Source organism: Podarcis liolepis (genome assembly GCF_965112155.1).
Source record: "Podarcis liolepis genome assembly, chromosome: 9".
Taxonomy (NCBI): domain Eukaryota; kingdom Metazoa; phylum Chordata; class Lepidosauria; order Squamata; family Lacertidae; genus Podarcis; species Podarcis liolepis.
The window spans coordinates 17,234,587-17,256,123 of record NC_139564.1 but is presented as its reverse complement, the minus strand read 5'-3'; the positions used below and the strand labels follow the sequence as shown (position 1 = coordinate 17,256,123).

At 40.2% G+C, this 21,537-nt stretch overlaps 1 protein-coding gene across 8 annotated transcripts in view; it reads right to left on the bottom strand.

Moving 5' to 3' along the window:
- CCSER1 (coiled-coil serine rich protein 1) overlaps positions 1 to 21,537 on the bottom strand; it is a 704,602-nt gene that overhangs the window by 276,503 nt on the left and 406,562 nt on the right. For 5 of the 8 annotated variants that reach the window (XM_083458653.1, XM_083458654.1, XM_083458652.1 and 2 more), the window contains one exon: positions 7,925 to 8,002. In XM_083458653.1, the coding sequence (XP_083314779.1) occupies positions 7,925 to 8,002 (78 nt within the window). Of the gene's footprint in view, positions 1 to 295; positions 3,793 to 3,858; positions 8,003 to 21,537 lie in introns of those variants that run through there. The other 3 variants (XM_083458656.1, XM_083458655.1, XR_014515539.1) reach the window with 2 other exon arrangements.

Here is a 21,537-nt window from a genome sequence, read left to right as displayed (position 1 = left end):
CTTATCCATTGGATTACACTTCTCCAAATTTTGTGGCTGTCTCAGTAAAAAACCAAACAAAAAAGTGCACAAAATGTGAATTTTACAGGAAACAATAACCTAACTGGCTTTCTGACACTTTTTATATTTTCTAAACTGCTTAGTTGCCTGTTTTGACATGAGAAGTCACAATAGACTTGGTGTGGCCCAAAACGGTTTCCTGCCTAAAACAGGAACATTGCCCTTGAATGTTGCTCTTGGTAACCACCAAAGTGTACTACCACTGACCCCAAAGGACAATACAACTCTACACAAGTTATGGAAGATAAAATTATACTTTATTTTGATTTTTCAAATGCCTGTAATAATTTATTGGTAATAACTTAATCAAATATTTGTTAATGCAAATGAGAATAGTGAAGAATACTTGTTTTTTATAATGAGCAAGGCATTTTGTCCCAGCAAACCCCCCAAAGGCAAAGGCAGATTCATCTTTATACAGGCAACAAAGTGAAACTAATTGCCTATGTGGTGTGTGTGTCCAAGGATATGTTATTTTAATTAAATAATGTTGGTACCAATGAGATGCTGATTGGTTTGTAAACTGAACGTTCAGTACATGAAGAATTCCACAGGGCCTTTAAAAAAGAAGAAAAAATATGATAAATGAAGTCTCAAAGATTAAGTTTGCATGCATCACTGGTAGAAGAGACATAAAACAATATTTGTGTTACAGATGCCTTTGTGCCCTAAAAAGTTGTATTAAAATATTTAAGCCAAAGCATAATAATGATTAAAACAAATATAACCATGCTTACTATTATAATCAGTGAAATACCAATACACATGTTTTAACTAAAACATTGCACATTTAGAGAATCTCAATGAAGAAGGATCCCACACCTATATGAAGAATCAGATTAGGGGGAAATTGAGCACCAAAGACAAACAAGATGAACTGAGGAAAATTAATAACATTATATTAGCTTTGTGTTGCTCTGAATCCAATTACCTGACTAATGCAAAGGAAATCTGGCTGTGTACTCAACATACACTGCACATGTTTTAGACTTTTCTAGTGTGTTTGTCTAGAGAGTTTGTGGATAAGGAGTTATGATAAATATCAGGAAGGCTCTGATCTGAATTTAGCTTATATGTGACCCTTTAACCAGAGTGGGGAACCTGCAACCCTCCATATACAATTCTCATTATCACTGACCATGCTGGGTGTGTTTGATGGTAGCTGGAGTTCAACAGCATTTGGAGGGAAGCATCGCTGCAGAAACTGAACTTCTGGGCTTCACCCTATCACCTTTCTTCAGCATGTAAATAATAAGACTGACCAACCTTACAGAATTGTTGTATGGATGTCAAAAACAAAATGTTTTGACATTGATTTAAGATATGGTTATTGTTGTTATATTTTAAGATTTTAATGGTTTTCCAATATTACAGATAAGACATCACTGGGCTTTCCCCCCCACTAAACATAACTCATGTATTCACTGAGTTAAGAGATAACTCATGTTTTCACTGAAAGCCACATCTTGTACCTTAACTGCATTTTTTAACTATTCTTAAAAAAATAAAACCACTGTTGACTATTAGCATTAGACACCGAGTAGAAGCACTGTGAGATTCTGATAAATAATCCACTTGGAATGACTGCATTTCGTCCAAATGCAGCTTTGCTTCAAAAGCCAACAGAGAGAGCTACCTCTGTGAAGCAATAGCTTTAAAATATCTTCAAGTGTTTGGGGAAAAATATTTTGTAATATGGTAAATGCAAAAACAAGGAAGAAGAATTAAAAATGTGCACATGCTCCCATGCTCACCTGCAATCATATATTATACATAAGATCCAGAAGTAATGCAGATGAATACATGGGCATGCAATTATGAACCCAATCAGTAAGTGCAAATTGTTCATGCGTTGCTAATACGTTTTGAGATATGGACCATATTTTAGATGTTGCAAATACTATCATAATAAATATGGAAGACACAGAAGGAGAAAGCACCCACAACAGCAGAAGAGATGAACAATGGCAGGAACAGATGTTATCCTATGTAAACATAATGGTATTTTTGGCAACAAACTACAGAGCCAGAATTTCTGTCAGGTGGCAAGGACAAGACACTCCATTCCTTTCCAGGAAGCCACAAGGGAGTGTTGTGCATCAATGCATTTAGCCCTAAATGCTGTCAACAAAGAGTTTACCATGAATGTGCTGTAGCAATATCCATAAGTGGAACACAGAACTGCCCAGTGCATCATGTAAAATAGTTCACTGGCTTAAAGTGATTTATGTTTCAATGTCCAAAGCAATATCTATTCATATAAATATATTTATTTTGCCAACTATGTCTGCTAGCTAAAACAAACAAACCAGAGGGTTGTAGAAAATGGGTGAAAAAATGGGTGTGGAGAAGGGTAAATACAAAAAGGGGAATATATTGAGCAGTCTTCACAATATTTTTAATGATTCCCCCCCCCCCAATAGTTGTTTCTATTTTAGTTGTAAGTCGCCTTGAGTCCTTGTCTGGGGGGAAATCATTGGCTGTAACTGTGCAATAAGCCATTTGAAAAGAGATCATGAAGTGGTTTCCATCACATCATGAAGAGCAGTTCTTTTCAAATAGTGAGTTGGATCCATTCAGGCTTTCTAAATGCAGACGGTGTCTTCCACTTTTGGAATTTACACTTCATTGAAATGTCGCAATTGAAACCAACAATGTACTTCGTCTTGCCCAAGCATAGCCATTAAAGCTGCTCATGAGCCTACCTATTATAGCACTTGACTGTTGTGAAAGCTTCCACAGTTAGTAGCAAGCTGGTTTCCTTCTTGCCTTTGGATCCAACCCACTGCAACAACATGGTGATGATTATAGCTGCCATGTCGAATGAGTGACCCCTCCCCATACCACTATGTGCAGATTATAATGTTTTGACTGGGTGAAACTCCTATCTTGGCACATGATGGTCATGCTTTAAAGTCTGCTTCTCAGTACCCTCATGTCAGCATTGTTTTGTAAATTGCTGAAATGGATAAAGGCTGAAGATGGTGCATAATATGCTGCATGTTACAACATAAAAGAATGAAGTGTAATACAAATATAGTCCTCCAGATCACCAAAGGAAGAGGGAATAAGAGGAAGAATACAACTATCTGGAATGGAAAAAGTAATTCTACAAGATAATCAGATTTTGAAAGAAGTGGAGTATTAATGATGGTATTTCTAATAATTATTAAGGTGAGTGTTCTGGATTGAAAGTAATGCCAGCATCCAAGAGTCCCTATCCATCTGGAGCAAAACGTGTCATCATAGACATATTTCTACCACTCAGGCTATAGCACAATGACTGGACAGACAAAGATGGATCAAGAAAGAATAGTGCAATCAACAGTTGCAGTTGTGGAGGCCACATAAGATGGAGCTGTGTCTATCTGTACTATAGAAAAGTGGGGGACCAATGCAAACTGCACAAGGATGGTGTTCAATGATGAGGTACAGCCGAAGAAACCCTACACTCTGATGTTCACTATACTGGGATAAGTGGCAAACAATTTGACAGAAGACATGCTAATGTATGTTAATTAAAGCTCCACATCCAAAGTCACGTTTCTGTCCCTTTGTTCTCTATAGGTTAGGCCACCTCTTGAGATATCACCACCAAACTTGGCACATGGATTTCCAAGGGAGGGATAGTGATCTTTGTTAATGTTCAAATACCAGCCACCATTAGAATCAAGATGGTAGACCAAAACATCACTTTGGTGGTGTAGTGGTTAAGAGCAGTAGTCTCGTAATCTGGGGAACCGGGTTCGCGTCTCCGCTCCTCCACATGCAGCTGCTGGGTGACCTTGGGCCAGTCACACTTCTTTGAAGTCTCTCAGCCTCACTCACCTCACAGAGTGTTTGTTGTGGGGGAGGAAGGGAAAGGAGAATGTTAGCCGCTTTGAGACTCCTTAAAGGGAGTGAAAGGCGTGATATCAAATCCAAACTCTTCTTTGGCATGACTTTGCCTGTGCTTTTATATAGTTTCAGCTGCCTCTCCAGATAGCGTCGCCAAATTCAGCATTAGGGTTCCCAAGGTGGGGACAGTGGTCTTCATTGATATTTGGATGTCAGATACTATTTTGATTCAAGGTGGCAGAACAATGCATGACTTTGGTGTGACTTTGCCCAATTTTTATAGTGATGGCTCCAAACTTATAAGTTGCACTCTCCATTTCAAAATCATAGTATTTTAATGTACTATAACCTGCTGTGACTAGAAAAAGCTGGTCAAGCTGCTCTTCAGGTATGTGTGTATACCTATATCATTATCAACTTACGTTGGTTGCATATCATTTTAATTGCATAACTGTTATGGCTTTCAACCAAATAGTAAAAGTTGTGGGAACGGTAATGTAGTGAAGTGCTGAAAACTCTCTCTTGGTTTACCTGGGAAGTGAAGGTTTGTGTACGGTTATCTGGCCAGTTTGAGTCTGCACATTTGCCCCATACATGCATCATGGAAGTGGGTGAGATTGAGATCGTGTCTCTGAAACAGTTCCTCTAAAGTTCTGAGCAGAGTCAATATACAGGCTGGGCACATGTAGGCTCTGTCTTCACAACTGGGAAAAGGCAAGATCCTCTATAAAGCAGACAAAGCCTATACGCATACAAACTTTTAAACAAATGCAGGATGGATGGGAGCAGGGTGGTGGTGAGACAAACTGAGTGTGTTCCCTGGACCATGCTGCAGAATCTTCTACGACATTGGGCCAAGGTTGGGGGGCAGGTGCTTGAGTGTTCTCCGACAGAAGAACCAATAGTAGGATGTTGCAAAAGCACTACGTTTGATTAAGGGAAATCATACCCAACCATAGGAATAGCATCTGTGTCTGCTTAACATATGGTTTGGTACTGAGGCACCTATCGGTTCATGTAATCTCATCACCACTGGAAATTGCATTACAAACTGTACATGCATCTTTGTTCTTTGTTTTGATTATGCGAGTGAAATTTAAGAAATCATTTCTTGATATCTTAATCAAAGAAGATTTTGAAGAACAGAAGAAGGTGAAGAAGGTTAAACTGACACTGATTTATTAAGATATGCTCACCACTTACCCATTAGCAATTTTCTCTCCCTCCCTATTTTACACACACACACACACACACACACACACACACACACACATTTTGCAACCTAATAAGTTTTGCTTGGCTATTATCTTTATGTATACTTAGAAATGGGACTATTATTTTTTTAACAACATGTTGTTTTACCTCATTTTCTGGCAGAGGTCTCTTGACAACCTTTGCAACCTTTGAACACATGAGGTCTACCTATTTTAATTAATCCCCCTCTTTATCAATATGCTATGCACAGGCCAAATATCTAAATCCTGGGGCACAAATTAGCTTAGCAAATACAGAGGTGACCAAAATTGCAGTTCAAGGAATCTGTTGAGAAGACATCATAGTTGTCCATAATTCCAAAGTGAAGTCTTAATGAAAGGTAAATAAGTATAGGCAAAACTAATTTTATGACGCCATTTTGCAAATGTTTTCAGAGCATTCTGGAAAATCAAAACTGAACTGCAATGGATTCCATATTAGTCAAATATTCAGGACACCATACTTTAACAGAACAACAATTTACAATGCAGGAAGAAATGCTGTGTTCCAAATTATAGTAACATAATTCCTTACTTAGGGTGGTACACAATTAAGTTTTACTCAGAGTAAGCCTATTGAAATTAATGGACATAACTTAGTCATGTTTGTTAATTTCAGTGTGTCTACTCTGAGTAAAACTTAGTTGCATATCGTCCTTTAAGTTCCCCTGCTAAAATTAAAGCCCTGAATTGGTGGAGTGCATTAGAGATATACGTACCAAAAACCCCAATTCTTAGCTGCATGACATTTGTTTTATCAATCTGTTATCAACGATACTTCCCTTGCTTATGCAAGCAAATGTACTGTTTTATTTCTCCCCATTATCTGTTCACTGCCTTTTCTCCAAGGTGTCTTTATAATATAAACCGACTAAGCTTGGTGACATCAGGGTGCATGCATATCCAGATATTTGTTAACTTGTGTGAGTAAAACATATGGCAATCCAGTTGCAGCTCCTGACTGTGAAACCCTAGGGAAATGGCAATGGAAAATCTTGAAACTTGGCTGGTACAAAAATTGATGAAAACATAGCCACAAATCAAAGTAAAACCCTCAAAATAATGTTCATTTGTGACTTTGAAACTTCTAGGTTAACTCAAGTAACCTGGAAAATTGTCTCTTTTATTCAGGTAAAAAAAATACCCCCCAAATGACCTTTAAACTATTTTTTTCTCATAGGAAGGCTTGTCACAAATAGCAAGCTTGACACCCAGGAAGAATTAAACGAATACTGGAAATTGCACAAATTAGTTTTCCTATTGAAACTTGTGCATCCTTTGGGTGAAACAGGCAAGGTCATGAAGAGCAATGGGCTTTCTTCTCTGTGATGAAGAACTCTCTGTTCCCACCAGCCATTGTTGCTGACCCAAAGGATGATTTCAATGGGAGTTCACCATGAATAACTTTCTTAGAATATGTGCCCTTTTGAGAGGTTTCCCTTGGTGAATCATTATACTGTTTCTAAAAACTGCTTTATTCTTGCTTTTGGTAATTTTAATTTAGTCTCCTTGATGCCTTAGGGTAGATCAACAGACAGGATATAGATGTATAAACACACAAATGATGTGATAAATAAATAAGCGTAAGAATCAGTTTCAATGTGCTGATGTTTTGGCCTACGATCCTGGCAGACAACAGTACCACCACAGAATGCAGAGATGGAAATGCAGGTTCTACAGATCTCTCATTTGGCCATTTCACCCAAGAACACTAGGTTTCTGGCTTGTTTGTGGGCAGCCCCAAATCAGAATCCCACTCCAAATGGAAAGTGGGCAAGCCAGGGAGCTAGTCCACAGAGCCAGCCATTCACATACGGTCGCAACAAGGATTCCCACTTCTTTGAAAGACAACAAAACAAAAAGATGACTTCCTTTAAGGTTAATGCCTAGCACACCTACCAGAATAGGGCTATCCTATTCATTAATTCTGCTTTGAGAAACAGAAATTCCATAAAAGTAAAATGCGCACAACAACTTCAGTACCGATGGAACTGCCCAAAAGCACATATGAGCCTACATCAAAAATCGGAAACTACTTTAGAGGATGCTGTTTAAAAAAGGTAACAGTACCATGTTCATTCCGGTAGATAATAATTGCGCTTCTGTCTTTCAAACCTTGATTACCAATATACTTTTCAAGGGAGGTTGTAATGGGAATGATATCACATGCAAGCCAGCTCTATTAATCATTCCAATACATTGGAGTACTTTCTTGATAGTCACAGTTCATAATCGCACCAGGATAAAAATTCTAATTTTCAATTAAATTACTAGCAACATCCCCTGCTGATACCCAGTGATTAAAATATTAATGCAAACTTCTCTGCAAACTTCTTCAGCTTTCATTTGTAATACAATTTTTAAAAAAGGAAATAAAAGACTGGCTTAGTCTTTGGTGATTATGCATAATACGTTCATTAAGTTGTTAATAAGTAGGTAAATGCTTTTTACAATATTTGAAAATAGGGAAAGACTTCAAATTCTACTAATACATATTCTCCACGAACATTCCTGCACAAATTCTAGAGAGTATAAGGGAATTGTTGGTAAAACAAGCAATTAATAGGACATTGGTATGCTGGCAGGTAGCTGGTAATTTTCTTCTTTTTTTCTGTTGCAGAAGGCATTTGAGAATCATTTAAGAGCGAAAGATGAATGGTGTTGCACTTTTACATCAATACGCAGACACAGCAGTAGCAAAGGAAAATAGGCTGGTAGAGATTTAAATATCAATACAGAAGATAAAAGAAAAACTGTTTAAAACAGCTACTTACATCGTGGCCTACAAGTTCAGTCTGTGTGGATTTATCTACTTGAGAGGCAAGAGTCCTCTGTAAATATTGGGCTTTTTCCTGTGAAAGAAAACAAGACAAGACAAAACACTCCAGGTTAGTCATATTTTTCCTCCTTGGTTCTTCAGCTACTAACATCCAAAAACAAGAGGTCCAAATATCATACAGTAACAGGTTGCTGGGAAACAGGAGTTATTATAGTACTATTCTCAAGGTAAAATTTGTTCCCCTGATGCTATTTTGCTGGCCCATTTATTAGTCTGCTGCTGAGATCATATATTAGATGCAATGTTAAAGGGAGACCACCACTGGCATGATTTGCAAAGGACCATTTCACAGGGAACTGATTTAAGACTTAAAAACATTTTTAAAAATAAAAATAAAAATCTGCAATCTTACTCTCTGGAGAAGTTACAAGAATTTTACACACTAAACCATCTGTTATATAACGTGAAGATGCATGGACTCTTGGTTTCCAATTGTTCAGACAAGGGAATACAAAAACACAACAAAACTGCAGAGATGAAAACTGAGGGAGAAATATATGCTTCCATGGTACATAAGGGGAAAAGCACATTATTATTATTATTATTATTATTATTCCTAGGTTTTATTTCTCCCCGTTTATGTAACCCCTATATGGATTCCTTAGTTCATTTTTCTCAGCTGATTTGATTAGGAAATGCATTATCCATTTCAGACTCTAATCAACCTCAGTTCCATTGACATCTCATCTAAGGGCAAATGAATCAGCCTGTTTTCTCTCTGTCACTTTTGTATGCGTTTGCTCATAAATAAATCTTTCCTATCCTGTCTCTATGCTAGTCTGCTAATGTCAAATAGTTCCATTTGAATGCAAACTCTCTATTTTTAGTACATTCTTTCAAAACACACATTTGCGAACACATTTTCTCTCAAAAATATACAATGCAAGCATATTTTGATGCATTAAAAAAATAAAATAAATGGAAAATGCAGATAACTCTGAGTTGTCCTTGGTACCCTGAGCTCTGTTTTACCCTTACTGACTTCTGCTTAGTCAACATTGCCTATAAATGCTTCCAGACCATCTTTCAGTTCTTGTCAGACCAACAGAGCACATTCATGACTCTTGTTTTCAGAGCAATCTTTCCTGTCTGCTTGTTCCAAGTCCAGTTCAGCAGATTCCTTCCCTTCGATCAACCCTCAGCTCCTGTCATCCAAAGGATACTGAATGACAGGAAATTAGGGAAAGACAGAAGAAAGTAATTCTATACCAGGGATGGGGAACTTCAGGTCTGAGGCCCTCCATGCCTCTCCTATCTGGCCCTCAGAACTCTCCCCAGCCCCCACAACCTCTCTGCTCTTGGTGAACCAGGAAGAGTGCTGGGTTTACAGCTCTGTCCACAGGAGGAGGAAGAACTGTGTGGCTGCTGTAAATCTCGAGGCCACAATAAGGGAAGCAGATTTGTTCACCAAGAACAGGGAGAACTTTCATATCTAATATCAGATACAGTGGTACCTCGGGTTAAGAACTTCATTCGTTCTGGAGGTCCGTTCTTAACCTGAAACTGTTCTTAACCTGAAGCACCACTTTAGCTTATGGGGCCTCCTGCTGCCGCTGCACCGCTGATGCCCGATTTCTGTTCTCATCCTGAAGCAAAGTTCTTAACTCGAGGTAATATTTCTGGGTTAGCGGGGTCTGTAACCTGAAGCGTATGTAACCTGAAGCATATGTAACCCGAGTTACCACTGTAATTGTTTTATTAGCACTCTTGTGAATTTTTCAACTACAGGCTATTATTTCTGTTAAACACACACAAACACACACCCCTACCTCTCTTCTTATGTGTTAAGCCTTGTCACTTTTGTAGCTTTGGCTTGTTAAATTATTAACTACTGAATACAAAATTGCAGGAACAAGTTTACAGGGCATGTGCTGGTTATTTGAAACGTTGAATAGTATCATGGGTTCTAAACAAAGTCATAAAACATTTCCCTGGCGTAAATGAACTTCAGAAAAGTGACAATTTGGCCTGCAAATATAATTTTCTGCAACAGGCTCTGTATCAATCAGTGGCTAATAAAATGCTAAGCTTCATAACATCCTAAAACAGATCCCCCCTCCCCCACAAATTAGAGCACATGTTGTGAACCAGCATCTTGAGGCACGGGTTTTGTGGGTGAATAGATTAAAACCAAAAGTTTCGCACTTTACTCAAAAAATGTTCCTCAATTCTGTCTTAAAATAGCAACATTCCTGCTCTCCAAAGCACTGAATGGCAGGTTCATCTACAAAGTGTCTTGATTTTTCAAGGCACACTTCAGCTTTTATTGTGGCACAGATTTCGGGAATCACTTTTCTAAATGCCAATAAGTTTGTATTTTGCAGCTTGTACAATTACAGTTCAGTGTTTGTTAGATGTGCACCCCAGTCAATACAGTGGTACCTTGGGTTAAGTACTTAAATCGTTCCAGAGGTCCGTTCTCAACCTGAAAATGTTCTTAACCTGAAGCACCACTTTAGCTAATGGGGCCTCCTGCTGCCACTGCGCCACTGCGCCACTATTTCTGTTCTCATCCTGAAGCAAAGTTCTTAACCCGAGGTACTATTTCTGGGTTAGCGGAGTCTCTAAACCGAAGCGTATGTAACCTGAAGTGTATGTAACCCGAGGTACCACTGTATGTTTAGGAGTGTGCTTTCCAAACTTTTCATGTTGGTGACACACTTTTTATACCTGCATCATTTCACAGCAATTCAGTTTTACTAGCAAACCGGAGGTTAAACTAACCCATGGGTAGGTAAACTAAGGCCTGGGGGTTGGATCTGGCCCAATCGCCTTCTAAATCCGGCCCACGGATGATTCAGGAATCAGCGTGTTTTTACATGAGTAGAATGTGTGCTTTTATTTAAAATGCATCTCTGGGTTCTTTGTGGGGCATAGGAATTTGTTCATTTCCCCCTCAAAAAATATAGTCCAGCCCCCCCACAAGGTCTGAGGGACAGTGGACCAGCCCCCTGCTGAAAAAGTTTGCTGACTCCCATCCCTGGGAGAAGTGCAGGGAGTGGTCGCATGACACACCTATACACTGCAGCCGACACTAATGTGTTGCGACACACAGTTTGTAAAGCTCTGTGCTAGAGGCTCACACTGGAATCATCTTTAGAAGGAAGCGTGATCTTTTAATCCTATTTACTTGCAGCAAATATTTGAGTTGGCAAATCACTAATATCTACCCATCTCCAGTACAACCAAAAGGCCAATCGTCAACACTAGTTGGAGAGTATAATGACAACACATGGATAGAGATGGGCTGTAGGTAGTGATGAGACTAGCTAATATCCAGTTCACCATAACCAGATTTCACGAATGTGGTTTGTATCACAAACAACAGAGAAACTCACATTCATGTATATCGTATCGTAAAACCTTTATTTGCATCACTCACATACAACATCCAAAACAAATCAATACAGAATTACCACTTCCCCAGTGGCACAAAACATTTGCTTAAAAAAAGGAGGCAGAGCAGTCTAGCGTCATATCTCTTGGTCTCCAGGGAGATCAGACGCCTGAAGTATTTCAACAACAAAAAATCAAATAGAGATATTTAGCCACTAACTTGGTGAGCTCCTGATCATTCCCCAGTAATAGAAAATGTATGACATCTGACTCTGGTTTCTAGAGTTGATCTAGAAATTGCTGGGGGAGATCATTCATGTATATGTGCCAGAAAGACAGAAAACACCAAACACACTGTACCAACATGAAAAATCCCCAAGAGAGGGAGAGTCTGTCATCTCTGATCACTGACCATGTTGGCTGGCCATGAAGGACACTGAGATCCAACAATATCTGGAGAGGAACAGGTTCCCCATGTCTGGTCTATTGTAACTGGAAGTGATGCTACAAGGTATCAGGCAGAAGTCTTTCCCAGCACCTGCTGTAGAGAACATTATCTCTGTTGAATCCTTGGTATTTCAACAAAACTTGAACCCTTCTCGTGGTGGGCCTGTGGCCTTTGAGTCTTACATGCTGGCCTCCTCCAAATGGATTTATAGAGATGGCTGGCTACTGGGGATGGTAATTCTCTCTTCTCTGTCTAAAGACAGGTACCTTGGGTTCTTCCTGGGAATACACATGTACATAGGAAGAGTACACAGAAGGGGTTCAATGACCAATCATCATCATGGCTTCCTTGCCATTGCCATTTGATAGCTGGAATGTTCCCTGAACAGGTACAATAGGAACACAACGGTGTGTGATCTCAGACATGTTATACAGTCATACCTCGGGTTAAATATGCTTCGAGTTGAGCGTGTTCGAGTTGCGCTCCTCAGCAACCTGGAAGTAATGGAGCTCACTACTTCCGGGTTTCGCCGCTTGCACATGCGCAGACGCTCAAAATGACGTCACACATATGCCCAGAAGTGGCGAAAAGCGACGTGCGCAGTTATGTTTACCTCTAGATGCAAATGGGGCTCCGGAATGGATCCCGTTCGTATCTAGAGGTACCACTGTATATGAGAGCAGTCATTGGCGTTGCTATTGCTGGAGTAACCCTTGGGCGTGCTTGTATTAATTTGCTTTCTACTTTGCTCCTGGCAGAACACAGGATTACATATATGTATATCAAGTAATGCTGGTGTAGCTTTGGCAGAGTGGCTATTGGCATCAGAGTACCCTAGGATGGGACTGCCTGTCTCTCATTATGAGCATTATAAATAGCAGCAGCTGCTCTCTATGATGCATTATACATGAAAGACTTCCTTTACTATTTATATTCATGGGTAATGGCTTCTACCTGAACATGATTTTATTCACCATTTCCTAAACACACACACACACACACATTTCTGATGAGGAATCTATTTTGAACTTACTCCTTAAGTTTAGGTGTATCAAGCAAGAAGATAACACAGGAAACAAAATACACTAGGAACATAAGAAAACAAGGGTGCATTTAAAGAGCTGTTTACACCTCTAAATCATTATACACATAAGGATCTTCCTATACCTGTTGTTTATGTGCCCAGTCCAAATATGGGTAGGGCACAGAGGAAACGAGAGAAAGCTATAGCAACAGATCCTCCTGGGAACTGTGCTGCTTTTTCTAACTGTGTAATAGTTGGCCCACTGAGCTCAGAATAGCTCTCCAGGGTTTCAGACAGGAAACCCTTCCCCAGCCCTATCTGGAGATTCCAGGGACTGAACTTGGAACACTTTGTATACAAAGTATGCACTTTACCATTGACTTACGAGCCTTGGAAATGTGGTGTGGTTTCTAACAGAGACATCCAACTGTGTTTTGTGTTGTTTTTTTTGTAAATACATTGAACTACTGATCAATTAATTGTGGTAATACTTTCAGTCAGACAAATCAGTTTTAATCTGCTTGATGAGTTGCACTTTTAGTTACAGGAGCTTATCTGAAATGATGCTCTTAATTTTCCTCTATTGTTTCATTCAGAATATTGAGCAGATCACATTGATAGAAACTGTAGCACATATTATTGGACGATAACTAATTAAGTCACAGTCAGAGTACACCAACTGAAATCCATGGACACAAATTACTTAAGTCTGTCGATTTCCATGGGTCTGCTCTGGGTTAGGTATCAACATTATGCATTACATTAAAGCAGAGTTTTGTTTTGTTGATGATGAGAACATTGCACCTTCACACAACCATACTTCAGAAATGATTGAATGGACGTTGCTATACTTGTTCCAGGTGACTGAAGGACAGATATTTAGTAGAAGAGGTATGAGAGAGGGGAAGGGAGAGCATGCCAGGAGTTGACCTAATACTGAATATGACTTGCAGTGTTTTGTAATTACTGAATCATAGCTCTGAAGAGATGGAAAGCAGAAGCAATTTTTAATAAATTGTGTTGGATAACTGGAACTCAAAAAGGCAATACGAAACACCATCATAGTGGAAATAAAATGCTAGATTAGAAAGGGCAGGCTAAAAAGAGGCAAAAATCCATATGCAATGCATATGTTAGAAGAGTACAGATATAGTCATAAGACATTTTCTGCCTGGATGCTTACCAAAGAAGTTCAAATCATAATAAAGTGTTTGATGAAGAGGTCACAACCATCAAGGTATGACCAAAACAAACAAACAACAACAACCCACAAATGAGCAAGAAGGTAGATATGTGCATACAGGTGTGATATGGGGGAAAGAAGGCAGAACCATGCATACCCTCCAAGCTGCAGGAGGAAAGGTGGGATATAAATGTAATGAGAAGAGTTTGGATTTGATGTCCCGCTTTATCACCACCCGAAGGAGTCTCAAAGCGGCTAAAATTCTCCTTTCCCTTCCTCCCCCACAACAAACACTCTGTGAGGAGAGTGGGGCTGAGAAACTTCAAAGGAGTGTGACTGGCCCAAGGTCACCCAGCAGCTGCATGTGGAGGAGTGGAGACGCGAACCCAGTTCCCCAGATTATGAGTCTACCACTCTTAACCACTACACCACACTACACCATAACAAATAACAACAATAAAATGTAATAAAATTTGGGTGTGGGGTATCATTTTCTGGTGTCAGAGGTTGTCCCTTTTAATCATATGCTAGCTGCTCAATAACTGATAGCAGAAATATGGTTAAAAGTAAGGGGTGAAAGAAAACCAATAATGTTAAGTTCCTCCCCAAACTTTTCAAATAATTTTTCCTGGGGGGTGGGTGTTCGTCAGGCCTAAAGATAGAAAGGGAGATCGTAACTGAAGCCTTCGTTGCTTAGTAAACTCAGTGAAAAAGGTGGAAGATCAATGTTCCCAGCTACATAAATTAATGCATTATTAGCAGAGGTAAGGTTGGTAATGACATTAGCCAAAGTGCCATGCTGGGTCCGTAAGCCTTTTTGGCCATTTGGTACAAATCTCTGACTGCAATGTTAGTGAGGCCAATGCCAGTCACTTTCCAGATAGATTTTAGTGGCAGGTGCATTAGTCAGTTAGATTGTAGAAATCATTACACTAAGCTTATTCCAATTGCAACTAATGTTTATTGATGACTCTTGACATTAATTAAATCTCACTGTTCTGAGCTTCCAATATTTTACTGCCTACCTAGCTCAGAGACGGGAGGATATCAAGACGCGGTAAGCTCAATTATGAAGGAAAGCGAAAGAAAATGGAAGTTTTCATTAAAATTTACGTCCATCCATTCTGTCTTTCTAAGCACTAGGACATGAGAGCACTAAATGTATGGCAAGCAAAACACTGTTAATTTTAACAACATTCAACAGGGAAACATTGGCCTGTGTGTAAAAAAAAAAAATAGCCCTCAAAAGACAGATCTAGCTTTCTATCAGTTTATGGTTCATTGTTGCATGAACAAGGAGGGATGAGCTTGGGCTGGCTCATTCCAGCCCTCCCCTTGACACATGAGGTGGGGAGATATGAAGCTACCATTCCCAACACTTTGTTGTTGCATCTGAACTTGGGAAACAGTGGTCTGTGCCAACACCAGTTCATTAAACCCCAGCCAGCAAAATACCGAAGTAGGATTGCCATGTCTGAAACACAATCAGCCAGCAGCCTATCATAAACAGTCAATTACTCTTCTAGCCAGGTGATCCTGTCTCCTTTCCCTTTGTACCCTTATCTAAGCAGAGTCCTCAGCTCATTTAACAGCACCTTTCAAGCACTCGGCTTGTTTCCCAATCTATTCCTTACTCTTTCTTATTAGAACAGAATCCTGCTGGATCAGAACCAAGGCCTATCTGGTCCAGCATCCTGTTACCTTTTAAGTCCTCCTTAGGTGTCCTCCTCCATAGCTGAGCTGTGCCCCACCCTCACAGGTAAGGGCATTGCACCTGCCATCCATGAATAAGGTTGGAAGGATGTCTGGAAAGTGAAGCCTACAATACACACATGGTCTACAGTTTCTCTCCATAATTGGGAATGGCTGATCCCAAAGGGTTCTCAATCACAGGGAGAGCCTACATTCAGACAGCAGGTTCCCCTTTATTGACGTTTACCCCAAGATGGAGAGACTAGGTGTGGTGGGGTCAGCAGAAAACTTGTAAGGAGGCAGAACTCCACTCTCCCCTGCCCCATGATGAAAATTGCGTACAGAGGACTTAACAATTCATTCAGTATACCAAAAATACCTATACTGAAGATGCAGCAATTTCCAAAATGGCTTAAATTTAATCAATTGACAAATTAATTAAGAGGCAGGTGATTAATAGCTTAAGCATTATTTAATTAGTTGAGAGTCATGGACCTTGAGATCCCAGCAACTGGATCTTTTGGATGCATCTCTCTCGTTTAACATAAAAACATGTTTCCATATTTTCATCTTAACAAATATGTAATGATGATGATACTAAACACTTATTGAAATAGATTATTCTGACACAATGCTGCTAAAATATAACCTGAAGTTATCCAGGCAATCTTTATTTGCATTAGATTATAGTAGTTAATTACATGTTCACTTTCATTTTCTGCCTGGGCTAAATACAGTTGATATATTAAGATATTATTCACTTATGTTTTTACAACTACTAATGAAAGAGGTAACACTTACTGCTAGTGGACTGATTCAGTGTATGATTAGATATAAGAGTTCCTGAACAAAATGTGATTTTGTACTTAAATCCTTTGCTAAGGTCAAAGAGCCAGCGTATTTATTCTCAAAGGCAAAGTGGAAAAGACAGAAACACAGATGGCTATCCATACCCCATTATTTTGGAGTAGCCTTGGCTGAAACAAGCAGCACTGCTTGAGAGTTAACTAACAATGGACCACAGGCCATAGGATTCACCCATTAGCTGTGAAATATGTGCAAAAAAAATTATAGTAAAGGCTGGTGCATCTTTTTCATTATCAGAGGCAGACTGGCACTGAGTTTCATGCCTATGAATGTCCAGCGTATTATTAACTTGATGGTACCAAAGAGTGTTGTTCATGCAAAAGTAATGACAGATTTCTATAAAAGTCTACCAGAAAGGCCACAAGTACAAGTGATACCAAAATGGGATAATTATAATGATGGATGGACGGAACATGCATGAAAAATGCATAAGTGTTCCCAGGACACACAGAAATTCTGCTGTGTTTAGTCATGTGCTCTCCCTCAAACATTAGTGATTTTCCTATGATTCAGTAACAAATGTATTAGATGGAAGTATTATTAACACAACATATGACCTTTCGGCAGGCTAGTGGGGGGAAATGCCTTCTACAAAGCATATGGGTGTAGGAAGGATGGAATGATCCGTCTCCCTCTGCAGGCCTGCTAAATTTCTGTGATGGTTGTGGGGAAATAAACTTTATTTTCTCTGCACCTAGCATGGAAACCAACCAGGCTGGCCGAATAGGGAAAGAACCATCTGTCTCACCCACACCAAAGGCTTCCTATGGCTACCAGGCCAGTTTAAAAACATGGCTGTATTAAAGCTACAATATTCAATTATGATGTGTGAGTGGATCCAAAATCTGCTCCAGAGGGTATGACAACACTCCAGAGAAGATGCTGAAGGTGTGCAGGAAACTAGAGGAGGGAAGAGAGGAAAGTGAGGTTCTTTTGCATGAGTGGCACTCTGTTCCACTCATGCAACTCATAATAATAACACCTTTATTGTCAATGTACAACCTGTGTACAATGAAATTAACAATGAAATGCACTGTCTCATGGGTTGCTTAGATACCCTGCCCCCTGCCCAGAAGCAGAAATCTTTTGATTAGAAGACTCACACACAAACACAAAGAACACCACTAATAAAAAACAGAGTTTAGCCCTCTTTTGAAAAGCTCTGTGGATATGGGGCCCCCACATGCAGAAGCTGCATGCATGAACAGGGACTCTTCAGAAAGCAAGGTCCCCCAATAGTGCACAAAGCCTATGACCATTCAGTAATTGCATAGACCATGTGCACACATGAAGCTAAGGGGTAGGGACAGTGGGTTGGAGTAACCTAACAAGCACCATCAGTGGAAGCCCTGTGCAAAACAGGTCTTTCTCCCCCTCTCTAACACACCCCAATTTGGTTTGGGGTGGTTGGGGGAATCCCAAGAACAGCACACTGGGGGAAGAGCGAGGGGACTGTTTTATCGAGCAAGGTGAAACTCTTATGTAGATGGAAGGTCTGACATTGAATTCCACCCATATTTTGCATTTACAATCCTGCTACTCCCTCTACACATTCATTCTACATTCATGTGAAATGACTATATAAAAATGGCCGCTTACTTCTTCCCTGGGTGGGCAGCATTTGCAGCCACGTAGGTTCGGCCACCATCCCAGGCAACCACATCCCAGATGTCTGGCTTGCCATTTGGGAATTTTCCCTGATCGACTGGACAGCAGAGCGAATCTGCCTGCCGGGGGGCGGGGATTTAAATTGGTGAATCAGAATCACCTGGTAGACAGGGCCTTGCTGGCTGACCAGGCATTGGTTGCATACTGCGATGTATAAAAGCTGGCTGCATGTGGCTCCTGCAGCACGGTCAGCAGGAGAGCAAACCCTCTCTCTCTCCTTTAACATTAACTGTTTATTACATTCCTGGTCAATTATTTATTGTGTATTTTAAACATACCTCCTTTCCAGGCTGCTGCTTTAACATTGTGTATTCCTTAGGTTTTCCTCTATCTAACCATGATTCAATCTCTTGCGTTTCATGACCTTGCTATGGTTGCCAATAGTTGTCATATTCGGAGCTGGGAAGGAAATTCCCTGTAGCCAAATTGGCCGGCCTAAAGGTTTTGCCTTCCCCATAGTGAATCATAAAATTGAGTTGAGTCCTAGTCTTCAAGCTTTTAGCTGATGTGGTGTGTTACCCTGGCCAGAACCAGCAGCATACTCAGGGTGCCCTGTTAGAGGAGTCTTGGTGGAAGTCTCTGTCTGTACAGAAGCCAAGCTTGGGGACAGACGGGCCATAGAGTTTCCAGCAGTGGCCTTAGGATGGTCACCTCAGTAGAACAGCATCTTGTGGAGGCCATGATCCTTGGCACAACCCTGAAAAGTTTCAGCCCTCTGGTAGGAGGCTAAAATGAATATAAACCCAATGCCTGAGCCAAAAATCCACCTACATCTGTAATGAATAAAGCTGTGGCCATTTTGAACCCATACTGTTGTCTTCTTGAGTTTATTTCATCACACCTTATTTTGGTCACTGCTGGGGGAGGGTGGGACTGACACTGGCACCACAATGGCTCCTCCAGTGAGGGAAAAGGGCTCTTGCCTATGTGCAAAAAAGTCACTGGATATCGTTTCAGCTCAGCTCCAAGTTCGAAATGTTTGTGTGCATCCTGGAAGTGCAATCCCCTTTCAGCATAAGAGGATTTGGTTCTTGCTCTACAAGAGCAACTCACTGAGAGGTTTAATTATGTTTGGTAAAGAGCAAACTTTTGCAGTGATGGAGATAAAAACAAAAATTATCAGGGGAGCTGAAATACAGAAACTCATTTGGCGGGCTTAGCATGCCCGGTTTCAGAAGAGGGGAGGAACAGACAGCGGTGTTATGTCCAGCTGTGCATAATACAGATGAGAAAACAAGCTTAGTTAAAATGGATCCTGAATTAAACTTTGCCCAGTTCTTGAACCAAAGTGATGAACCCTTTGAGATCACCCCAACCCCTCTAATTAGAACATTTCTGTAAGCATGAAAGTTGCAAGGACAAAATAACCGATTTTAAACATATGCACAATTTTTGTTTACATTTTCACATTTTTAAAAAGCACTGGCAGATGCTGTGTGTCCCTGGGGCCCCAGCAATCAAATGTTCATTCCAAGGACCTTTTGCTCTATTTCACATTAGATTTGCATATAAAGGATTCAAGCCAATGCTTCTTACAGAAACTCCTAAAGGGTCTGGTCCAAAGTCAAGGAGCATGCAGGAATGCTCGTGGTTTGGCATAAAGTCATGAACAAAATATTTTAGGGCAACTATGGTATGTTTTAGATATTGTTAAAACAAACAAACCCCAAAGGCATTTTTTTGAAAGCTTTGTGTATTGCATACATGGTTCTCCTCTTCCTCATTGACTTTCCACAACAGGCCCGTGAGCGGCAGTGACTGGGTCACCAGTTAACCTCATAGCCCCATGGGGATTTGAACCTTGATCTCCCAGGTTCTAGACCAACATTCTAATAATTATTTGTAATTCTTCATGATAGGTTTTTGGATTGTTCAATGTATTGTTCCTTTGACATGCTGTGAACCACTTTAGGCATAGTTTAAGGTCTGTTATAGGGACGCTGGTGGTGCTGTGGGTTAAGCCTAGGACTTGCCGATCAGAAGGTCAGAAGTTAGAATCCCTGCAACGGGGTGAGCTCCCATTGCTTGGTCCCTGCTCCTGCCAACCTAGCAGTTTGAAAGCAGGTCAATTGCAAGTAGATAAATAGGAACCGCTCTGGCGGGAAGGTAAACGGCATTTCCGTGCACTGCTCTGGTTCGCCAGAAGCAGCTTAGTCATGCTGTCCACATGACCCGGAAGCTGTATGCCGGCTCCCTCGGCCAACGAAGCGAGAGAAGCGCCACAACCCCAGAGTCGGCCATGACTGGACCTAATGGTCAGGGGTTCCTTTACCTTTACCTTAAGGTCTGTTATACACACATTTTAATTTCTTTTGCCTTTCATAATGAGTCAGCTATGAGAAATACCTTTGTTCCATTTATTGTTTAAGGAAAAAAGTGCTCCCGCATGATTATTAATTAATGTGTTGATACTAAGTGCATAACTTTTCATGCCTGGTTCTGATTTCCCCTGCCCCTTGCTCGGTTCAGATGACTTGTTTAAATGGGCCACTGACATATATATGCAGTTTCAAAGCCACAAATTTCTGCAAATGTTCTACCCCTGTATTAAAATTTATTGGCTAAGAAGAAGAAGAGCCCTGTGATAATGATTGATATTTATATTTGAGATTTTCCCATAGGAATTGCATTTCAAGTGTTCTTTTCACATCATTCTCAACTGTGGAGAACTGTAGCATTCTTCCTTTTGTGGTTTAATTGTCACAAGCCCAAAAATCTGTAGTTCAGTGCTGCAATTTCTGAAGCCACCTACAGTTTTAACAATCTGTGGGGATTGGTATGCAATTTGCATTACAATACAGTTCCAGAGGCCCAAAAGCAAATTTTGTTTTTCATATTGCACTGAACTCTTAAGTCATCTGTCACATTTGGAGGCAGGGAAATTGTTTCAACTAAGAGCACAGCTGTTACTGGACAATTCTAAGTTTAAAGGTAGCTTCACTGAACATTTGTAAGTGGAGGCTCCTGTCAATTTATCCCTTTTATGACTTACAGTTTCTTTCTATAGAAAAGGAGTCACATTGGAGTAACTCCCCCACTCTGCTCCACAATTGTTTTGCTTGTATGATAGTTACATGTCCAGGGACTATCTCCAGTACTTCTCATTTCATTTAGCAGGTTCCAAGAAATGACACTCCTTTGATGGAGTAGTAAGTATCAGGAGCACAAATTCTCCAGCTAGGGTAAACTATCATGATATGTTGGACAGCACAAAGAGAAGAGCTCCACATCCTATCTATGGTGATTCAAGGAGTTAACATTGAAAATAAGTTTCAGGACACAAAATCCTTCTGCGAAATATTGTTTCGAAGATCATCTGGAAAGTCACAT